Source organism: Rhododendron vialii, chromosome 6a (genome assembly GCF_030253575.1).
Source record: "Rhododendron vialii isolate Sample 1 chromosome 6a, ASM3025357v1".
NCBI classification, from domain to species: domain Eukaryota; kingdom Viridiplantae; phylum Streptophyta; class Magnoliopsida; order Ericales; family Ericaceae; genus Rhododendron; species Rhododendron vialii.
Window position 1 is genome coordinate 34,106,782 of NC_080562.1, and position 10,941 is coordinate 34,117,722.

General features: G+C 37.7%; 1 protein-coding gene across 1 annotated transcript; it reads left to right on the forward strand.

Moving 5' to 3' along the window:
- The first annotated feature begins 7,415 nt into the window (after positions 1–7,415).
- On the forward strand, positions 7,416–8,239 carry LOC131330734 (uncharacterized). The gene is made up of 2 exons (XM_058364417.1): positions 7,416–7,752; positions 7,849–8,239. The coding sequence occupies exons 1-2, from the start codon at positions 7,489–7,491 to the stop codon at positions 7,969–7,971; spliced, it is 387 nt and encodes a 128-aa protein (XP_058220400.1). The 5' UTR covers positions 7,416–7,488; the 3' UTR covers positions 7,972–8,239.
- The last annotated feature ends 2,702 nt before the right edge of the window (positions 8,240–10,941 follow it).

Genomic DNA, 10,941 nt, shown 5'->3' on the forward strand with positions numbered 1-10,941 from the left:
TTTCAATTCTAGTTATTGGCACTTCAATTTGTGTTTTGATCATGTAAAGAAAACAATTAAAAAACAAATTGCCAAAATCACGTCCTTTTCTAAAAATGAGTTGTTTCTACCCTGCTTTTATTTGTGATGAATGACAATTCTAGAATTAATATTGGTTGTATTTGTTTATTTGTTGTCTTTATGCGCGCAGTTGTGTTGTGTGTAATTACAGTTTGGGAAAAATACGAGACCAAAAAAAGTGTCAATTCTGAGATTGGATATTATGAGTGCAATTTTGTTCACCCTAAAAGAGGGTGAATAATACCCCTTTTTATTGGTTGAAATGGTGTGGATCCCATCACAAAGTGATGTCATGCTTACCATGCAATACATTTTTTGGTAAGCATGATATCACTTTGTGGTGAGACCCACATCATTTCAACCAAGAGGAAGAATGGTAATGTTCACTCTCTTAAATGGAGGGTGAACAAAACTCAACTCTGGATATTATGCCTACGATATAGGAGGAGTAATGCTGCGTGCGCGCCAACACAAATGCGGATCTGGGGGTGCTTAGTGCACCACCGCACTACACGTGTAGTGCGGCCAATCCGGCTGTCTATATCGGCAATGGATGGCTCGAATTTTCATCCAAGCAATGGACGGTTAGGATTTATAGGAGCTCGAATTAAATCCAAGCCGTCTGTGTTGTGATGGACAGCCGAATCGGCCGCACTACACGGTGTAGTGTAACGGATGCACTCCAGACCCTCCGATTTCCACAAATGCCACTACGCTCCGGAAAGTGGGGAAATGACCCCCTTGGCCCCTTCACTTCTGTCTTGGGCATCAATGCAGGCGATTAAGTGCCAAAATGTACACATTTTAGGGCATCACTATGAATTTTTCGTCATTCATGCATTTAGTCAATTAGCACTATATTTTCTTTCCAGTTAAAAATCTTTTAAAAATGTAAATATTGTTAAAATAAATAAATAAATAAACTCTCTGACGGAGTATGAAACATACTCCTTCCACCAAAAAAAACAGAGATGTTGGCCGACATAGTAGTACTATCATACTTATTTTATATCTACACTATAATATCCATATCTAAACTAAAGTATACAGCACTATAATATTTATAATTTTATTTTATATTATAATAGCCATTAATGTTCACTTTCTTAAGTGGAGGGTGAACAAAACTCAACTCTGGATATTATGCCTACGATATAGGAGGAGTAATGCTACGTGCGCGCCAACACAAATGCGGATCTGGGGGTGCTTAGTGCACCACCGCACTACACGTGTAGTGCGGCCAATCCGGCTGTCTATATCGGCAATGGATGGCTCGAATTTTCATCCAAGCAATGGACGGCTAGGATTTATAGGAGCTCGGATTAAATTCGAGCCGTCTGTGCGGCAATGGATGGCTCGAATTTTCATCCAAGCAATGGACGGCTAGGATTTATAGGAGCTCGGATTAAATTCGAGCCGTCTGTGTTGTGATGGACAGCCGAATCACCCGCACTACACGGTGTAGTGCAACGGATACACTACAGACCCTCCGATTTCCACATATGCCACTACGCTCTGGAAAAGTGGAACATGGGCGAAATGACCCCCTTGGCCCCTTCACTTCTGTCTTGGGCATCAATGCAGGTGATTAAGTGCCAAAATGTACACATTTTAGGGCATCACTATGAATTTTTCGTCATTCATGCATGTAGTCAATTAGCACTATATTTTCTTTCCAGTTAAAAATATTTTAAAAATGTAAATATTGTTAAAATAAATAAATAAATAAACTCTCTGACGGAGTATGAAACATACTCTTTACACCAAAAAAAAGAAGATGTTGGCCCACATAGTAGTACTATCATACTTATTTTATATCTACACTATAATATCTATATCTAAACTAAAGTATACAGCACTATAATATTTATACAGTAATTTTATTTTTATACTATAATAGCCATTAATTATTCCTCCTGTTTGTTTGCTGGCGCACTGCGGCACCGGGAGTGCGAGTTTCTCCGACTGGGACAAGAAGGGAAAAATAAAAATAAAAATAGTGTACCTTTGTTTTGTTTACTTATTTATTACTATTATTTATACCTTAATTCCAACCCGAGTTGATATCTATGCTCCCACCTTGCTTTACACGTTCTATATTTTCTTGTGTTTACATGTCTTACTAATATTCTGTGTGCTTACAAGTGTACGTGGGCATGGTTTAGTCTAAGTTGGGGAGTAAGAAGACCTTTATGGAATTTACTTTCATGCGCATTTTTTTTTTTTGTGTGGTTTACAAAAAAATAATAATAATGCAAATTCTTAACACGCATCTTTTAAAAGAAATAGCGGATGATGCCACTCCGTATCATATTTTTTTTGTCATGTCTTGGAATCTGACTTTAAACGACCATTAATTGGTTCTCCCCTTTGTGCTTTTGCCATACTTGTTCTATCACGTTCATGTCATTGAGGACAATGCCATTTAAGTTGAAGGGACAAATTATAAAAATAAAAAAATGAAAATTTTAAAAATAAAAAAGAGAACGTATTCTCCATTTGAATTGAAAGATATTAAATTTTACTATTTTGAATGCTTTGAGGGCATCTTAATTCATCCTACTAGCCTCTTGTAAAATGTTTTATGGCATCCTTTACTCGGCACCGTGCACTTCACGTCTAGTTGCATGATTGTGGATTTGATTGACAAATGTGGATAGTCCGGAAATCTTGATAAACACTTGTGGAGGCTAATAACCCCTGTGAGTTTTGAGCCATTCTATTCTTTGGAGGGTTATTTTACATTTACTCTTGAATTTTCCTTTGGAAGCGCAATAATCTGTTGTATGGTCCCATTATTCTTCATATTTGGTTGAATGCCGGAAATGCATTACTTGTGTTGCTTTTCGCCTTGAGCCTGTTCGTTTAACACACACACACATATATATATATATATATATATATATATATATATATATATATATATATATATGTGTATGTATGTGTGTGTGTAATTGGGTATATTAACTGTGTACGTATATATTAATAGATGGATACCAGGTTAGTTCCTAATTAGATGTTGGTTTTGTAACACTAAACAATCAGATTGTGGGAAACCCTAAACAATCAAAGTTCTAATAGGTTACTACTGCTATGATCAAATATTTACACATGTAAAGAGCTTAGTTTAGTTCTTCGATTCAATTGGTTAGGAATATCATAGCCGCATCGACGCCGAACCAATTCTAAGCCTATATGGGCCAACTCAAGATCGAGAAGGCCTATAATATTTCGATTTCATCAAAGACTGTATTATGACATGAAGTAATTGACAAATAGGTCGGTTCAAGGAGTAAGTACCAGAAAGATCAGTCTTTAGCTTTGCTTTCGAGAAGTCAAAGGTGAGATACTCTACCTTAGTTATATTGTTTTTTCAAGCAAATTATGTTATGTGTTTCATATGCCCAAAGTTAATATATGTATACAAGTTATCAAGAAAGCATGATTTGATGAGATGATGTTTACCTCTCATTTTATACCATGGAAATATGCTATGAACTCTTTATTCAAAGATGACGATTTTATGAGAATGACTTTGTTTTAAAGGGATGATTCTATGAACACCTTGCCATCTAAAGGTGAAGATGCTATGATATTATGACTCTATGAACACCTTGTCATCTAAAGGTGAAGTTGATGCATCCAGACATCGGTGTCTCGGGTCGGGGGGACGGATTTTAAAGATACCATGACCAACGAAGGGATTATAAGGGAGGAATGTTATGTGACACCAGCTGCTAGTAACTTGATCATTTCACATCACGTGGGGTCGCTCCCCTATTCATGTTTAGCTATTGGATGTACATTATAAGATTATGTGATGATGATGTTATGCAACCTCTTCTTATGAAGTTATGAGAAAGTTATAATAAGTATGTGAATGTTTTGATAAGTTATGTCAAAGAAACTTATGAATGTTATTTCCATGGTAAAACGTATAACTCTGGTACCGTATCTCATACGAGTTGTCGACTTATGAAAATTAATTATTTTCCTACAGGTATTGCCAAGTAGGAATGAACGCTGCTGCCTGGGGGACATGTAAAGAAGGTGTTTAGTCCATATTTTGAAAACTTCAAAGTTGGGAATTGACTACTCCCTGTTTGGCGCAACGTCACTTTATATTGTAAAGTTTTTAAATCTTTAAGGTTCTGATGGTATTTTTATGTCAATTATGCTTCTGCACTTTTAAATTTTTACAGTCTTTGCATTTCTTGGACTGAGTAATGAGGTCTCGGATGGAGGTTAGATCCACTGGCCGGTCACGATAATCGTATCATTTTAACAACTTTTGGAATAGGGTCGTGATATTTCGTTTCAAATATACAATTACACCTAGTTCGCGGTTTTGAGCCTTCTACATGTAAGCCATTCTTTGTTCAACTCCGGATCCAAATATTTCGAGAAATGGGTTTGGTGGAAGTGAATGATTAAATGGGGTAGTTGGATATATAATTTGGTTAAAAGAAAGACGACAACAAAAGAGATGGTGCAAAGATGAGTAGGAAAAGAAAAAGGGCATTGACTGGCTTATAGTTGTTACGTGTGGATTAACAAGGCAATTATACAGCTGGCCATTAGAACCAAATCAATTCATATTTGTCAACAAAAAAAAAGAAAAAAAAAGAGCCTGAAATGAGCATGGGTCAGCAGCCTCAGCCGTGGGCATTATTTGAGATGCATAATTTTCATTGTAAGATATTTATGATCTCTTAAGATCAAGAATTGGTGGTTGTTAAAAGGCTTATTTGTACAGACGGTCCCTAACGTATTTCTGAAATGTCAATTTCGTCCTCATTGTATAAAACGCGTCAATTTAGTCCCCAATGTTAACAATGTGAGTTTAGAAGGTCCCTGGGCCAAATTCTGTTACCTCTTGCCGTCTAAAAAGAGGGGCTTTCTGTCAAACCCTATCATTCTCCACTTTTCCTTTTTCTCTCAACTTTCCCCTTTTCTCTCAGACGTCAATGGCGATTCACATCCCCTCTCCTTATCTCCACCGTGTTCTCCAAAATCAACCCTAAGAAGAAGAAGATTCTGAGAATCGGTTGCATCTTGAAACCTACGAAGAAGAATCTCAAGGTAATATAAAGAAACGGCCAGTTGATCCCTCCATAGGAGTCCGAAAGCAAGCTTTTGGAAGGCTTTTTTTTTCTACTTATTTTTTACACTCGTCTTCGTCTTCGAAGTTGATATTTTAAAATTCTTAATCGATTTTTTACACTCGGCTCCTGCAACTGACTAGAACAAAGTCCAAGATTTTGGTAATGTCTGACTGGAACTAATACCGCAAAGGTTGCATGCATGCCTTAGAATTTAGATTAGTGCAGAGAGTGAAAGTTTTTTTTTTTTGAATAGATCATAAGAGGTACAGAAGTTCAGAGCAAATCTCTACATAACACCGAATCTAAATCGGGCGGAATACAACCCGTATGAAAAAGAATTTTCCTATGAAGACACCTCGACGCAATCCAATGAGACGCTGAGTTGTTCTTTCTATTGGTCCACACAAAACTCCACTGCTTTGTCTACATGAATAGGGTGACAAATATGCCCTGTGAGCAATTTAGGAATAAATAGGAGACCTTGATCACCTGTTTTTGACAACAATCATTTAAATGCACAAACTTTTTGAGAGAATACAATGATTTTTTTAGTTTTTAACTCTCTATCTTCCTTTTTGTATAGAATATGCACAAGTTGTTGCTTTCTAGGGACCCATGGAGTATTCTATTACATTGTTGTCCACTTTTTTGTTTTCTTTTGGTAGCTGTCTTTATCTATGTTTTTTTTTTTTGCTTTTGACATGTGAATGTAGTTGTTGCCTGACCATACATTTATTATTGTTTTGTATATTTACAGGTCATATGTCTACTCTTTTCTCCATAAAAGTCCACCATGGTGGTGAATTTAATACTGGGCCAAACAAAACATATGTTGGGGGTAGAATAGATGATGTGGATGGGCTTGATAGTGATCTTATGTCTCTGCATGAATTGGACAGTATAGCCCATTATTTAGGGTATGGGCTACCTGTTGCTTTTCATTTTAGGGTTCCTGGGCTTAGCTTAGATATGGGGCTTGTAATGATGAAATCTGATGCTGATGTTAATGCTATGATAACATCATTGCCTTCTAGTAGAACTGTTGAATTGTATGTTGAGCACATAGGTGAGTTTCAGTTTGTGGAGACTCAATTACAACCAGTCCAAGAAGATGGGTTAGAGTTTCTTAACATTGATGATGGAGATGTGACACAAGTAGAATCAGTCCAAAAAGTTGGAGATGGAGATATTGATGAACCAAACTCAGATGAGTCAACAGAAGAAAACCAGAACAGTGATGGGTCATATGCCATGACTGATGATGATGCCTTGTATGAGACATTTGTGGATGATGATGTAGAATTCAGGGGATTAGGTCAGAGTAGTCAACAAACCTTAGAGAATGTGGCAGAGGATACTTTGGAGGGTGAAGAGATTGTGCTTAGTGATGTTGTTTGTGATATAGAAGATGAAAGTCCGTATAGTTCTTCTGATGATGATAATCCGAGGCCAAAACACCATCAATTCAAGAAATTTAGGGCTGAACATGATATGGAAAACCCCAAGTTTGTGCTGGGCCTAATATTCCCTTCAACTACAGTTTTCAAAGATGCTATCAAGCAATATGCTATCAAGAATCAGAAGAATGTCAAAATTGTGAAGAATGATAAGAAGAGAGGTGTATGAATGTATTGCTGACTGGTGTGGTGAACTGAACTTTCAAGTAAGGTGTCCTTATGGCCAATACACAGTAGACTTGAGGGCAATGACTTGTACTTGTAGGAAGTGGGATCTGTGTGGGATTCCCTGCACGCATGCTATTGCTGCTATTCAAAACAAAAAACATGATGCAGAGTCATATATTAATGCATGTTATTCCAAGGAGAATTATGCAAGAGCATTCCACCCTTTGATCATGCCAATCAATGGCAAAGATATGTGGCCTAAAACTGGCTTCACACCAATTTTGCCTCCATTGGAGAAGAGGAAACTTGGTAGGCCAAAAATGGCTAGAAGAATAGATCCAAGTGAATACATTAGCAAGAAAGACAAAAATAAGCTTAGGAGACTTGGCCAAAACTCTGTTTTTTGTAGAAAATGTGGCAAACATGGTCATAATAGGAGGACATGCACTCATAAGAGTGGTGTTGGATCAAATGTTGATGAGGATGGTGTTGGATCAAATGTTGATGAGGATGGTGTTGGATCAAATGTTGGTGTTCAATCAAATGTTGGTAGTGTTCAATTAAGTACTGGGGATGGTGGTTCAAGTAGTGGAGTGGGTACAGGTGGTTCAAGTAGTGGAGTGGGTACAGGTAGAGGCAAGGGAACAACTACTGTAGTTGGCAGAGGTAGATCCAGGGGTAGGGGCAAGAGCACTTGAATGGGAAGAGGAAGGGGAACAACCAGTGAACTTGAAAGGGGAACAACCAGTGTACAAGGAAGGGGATCCACCAATGGACTGAGAAGGGGCAGGGGCACAACCATTGGACTGAGAAGGGGTAAGGGCACAACAAATGGACTTGGTAGCCAAATCACTGAAGATACAGGGGTGGAATGTCAATTTCAAGCCACAATGGTTCGCACAAGGGGAGGAGGCACTGCATTCCTAGGTAGGGGTGGCAGAATTCAATGGATAAGCCATGAGGTAACACCACATTTTTTTTTAACTTGCATTCATAACTCATAACATTATGAACAAGCTAATGTACCTTTAATATTGATACACACCACATGAATGCAGGCTAATGTACCTTCCAACTATGCACAAGCTACACAATCGTCACAAACTGCAGTTGGATCAAATAAGTCCACAACAAAATGCATCTTCAAAGGCCAGAAATTTGGAAATCTTGCTACTATTTAGTTTGATTTGGGTTATGTAATGAACTTAGTTATTACTTGCACCTCTTATGTTTTGGAAACTGTAATGTGTAGGCCATTATTTTTGGGTTTGTCTTGGCCATTATGCTGATGAAAACTGTAATGTGTAGGCCATTATTTTGGGTTTGTCTTGGCCATTATGCTCAAATCTGTAATGATTTGAATTTGTTTTGCACATTATGTTGGAAACTGTGGTGGCCATTTGTTTGGTCTTAGGTAAACTTTAATGATTATGCTAAGTATTTGAGACTGTTTTCAATCTTGTTTATGGCTTGTTTTTTGCATGTTCATGTTCTATATATGCGCTGCATATGTGCTTAAACTCTGCTTATGGTTTTTTTTTTTTTTTCAGCTCTGTATATGGTAATATGCTATGAAGCACAGATACAGATACGACACGACACGGATATGGCGATATGGCAAAAGCTAAAAAATTAGGATACGGATACGTCGATGATACGGCTGTATAATTTATAGTTTGTACTTCTTTAAAAAAAATCACTTTAACCCCCACTGTATCCTAAACATATTCAGCCGTATCCCTCGCGTATCTGAAACATATCCTACAGGATACTTATTTGCCGTATCCGATACGTATCGGGGCATATCGAGTGCGTATTTGTATCCCTCGCGTATTCGATACTCATACGTGATTAGTTTTCGAGTATCCATGCTTCATAGGTAATATGTGTGTGCTTGTGCTCTGTATATGTAGTTCTCATATAGCAAAGTGTTTGCAGTAGCACGTTTGAGTCAGTCCATGAAGTTCTCATCTTTCCAAGACTTTTGCAGTAGCAGATTGTTTGTTCAGACCTTTCTGGGTTTGAGTCACTCCATGAACTCATCTTCTTCCTTTGGTTTCCGAATATCAAAGCTTTGTTGGTTTCTTTTTCTTTTTTTTTTTTGCTCTGTGGTGTTGCTCTGTTTTTTTGCTGCTGCTAGTGCTCTGTATATATACCAGGAGTTGGCAGGATTTTGGCGGGAGACTTTCCCTCCAATTTGGGAGATGGAGCCTGGAGGGAAGTGGAAATGAAGGAGAGAGAAGGGAAAAGTGAGGAAACGAGGTGAAATGACCATAATGCCCTATTTTAGACGGCAAGAGATAACAGAGTTTGGCCTAGGGACCTTTTAAACTCACATTGTTAACATTGGGGACTAAATTGACACGTTTTATACAATGGGGGCGAAATTGACATTTCGAAAATACATTGGGGACCATCCGTACAAATAAGCCGTTGTTAAAAGGTGCTGCTATATATGGATCCGAGGGTCTTGATCATCATCAATTTACGAGTATCAAATATACAGCCCATTCTCGGACATATATTTGCATTAACCTTGCCTACACACTTTTTCTCGCCTAACGCTACAACCCAATTTGAAGTCCTAATTGATCCCAAGGACGGCATGGTTTGACTTGTTGATATGGTTGATTGTGTGGTGTTAAATTTATAAAATTTTCGGTGTTTGACATTCCATTCATGAGGCTACTAGTCTTTATTGATTAAGCGTTGTTCTTGAGTCATATTACGCGAAGAATTTTGATTTGTGTACATGAACTCCACTTGCGCGCATACATTGAGAGTATGCAAGCACCCGTTTCTGAGTGATTTATTTGTTGAGTGCATATCCAGTGAGCCTTGAGTCGAAGCTTAGCTTTGATGGAAATCCGGGCTCTCTCACTTTGAAGTTAGGATCATGTACATGCTAACTAATTTTTCACACACTCTGAGTTTTGGTGCCTTGAAATTTCTCTACAAACTGACAGTATTTTGAATTCTGTCCGCCCATCATATTTTTTGTGAGATTTATGCATATTTCTGACTCTTGAATTTGGTTACAATGAAGATGTTAAGTTGATATTTGAATGGGGAATAAATTCATAGTGTTTGTGTGTATCATTGTTGGAAACCCTCACGAGAGTTCACTCGTCCTACTAGGTCAACTAGGGGTTTAAAAGGCTTGTTGTATATGCTAATTGCAATCGTTGATCTTGTGACACAAGATATTAGTTTAGTTTGTTTTCTTGTTCTTTTGTTTTGCTCAAGGACTAGCAAAATGTAAGTTGAGGGGTGTGATAAGTGCCAAAATGTACACATTTAGGCCACCTAATTTATACTTGTTATGTCCTTTACTATTATTATTTACTGTCTTTTATGCTATTTATGTGATTGTAGGCCACGGGATTATTTGTACCAAAATTGACTGTAAATTAGAAGTTGGAGATCAATATGAAGACCTTGCATTATTGGACCACCCACCGGCCATGCCGTGCCTTTCATTTACTTCTTTTATTACTCTTTCCCACCTTCCATATCTTGCCCTATTATATTCTAATGGACAAATTATTTATATATGAGATGGAAGTCAATAGAAAGGGAGGGGGTGAGAACTGGGCAGAAGGCCAAGAGAAGGAAAGGAGATGAGCTCCACACCAGGAGCAGAGGCTCTGCCTCTGTTCCATAAATCTATATGCTCTTCCATTTTATCTTTGGAGCGTAGAGGAAATCCTGGCCAAGTAACTTTAATTATTGTATTTGATTTCTGGTTTGTTTTGATTTATTCAATTTAATTCTACGGCTATTTATCTTTCATTTTGTTAAATGATTTTCTCAAGTATTCAAGATCGGGTGTTTGGTTTCTGTGATTTCAAACACTACGCCATGCAATAGTTTTCACAAAAAGTATAATTACGAAATGAGATAGTCTATCCTGAGAAGACGGATTGTGCCGAGACAAATTTAGTGTAGTTTAGTGTAGAATTAATCGAGAGCGATTAGAGACAGATCGTCTATAGATTACCTAGTAGTCGAAGCCGATTAGTGACAAGTTGGCTGAGATTATTAGTTAGAGTCAAAGACGGTCCGTGCCTAATCAAGATAGACTGTGTCGATGATGAATTATATTTATTCTCTTGACGATACTTATGGAGCTTGTAGCTGCCACGGATCAC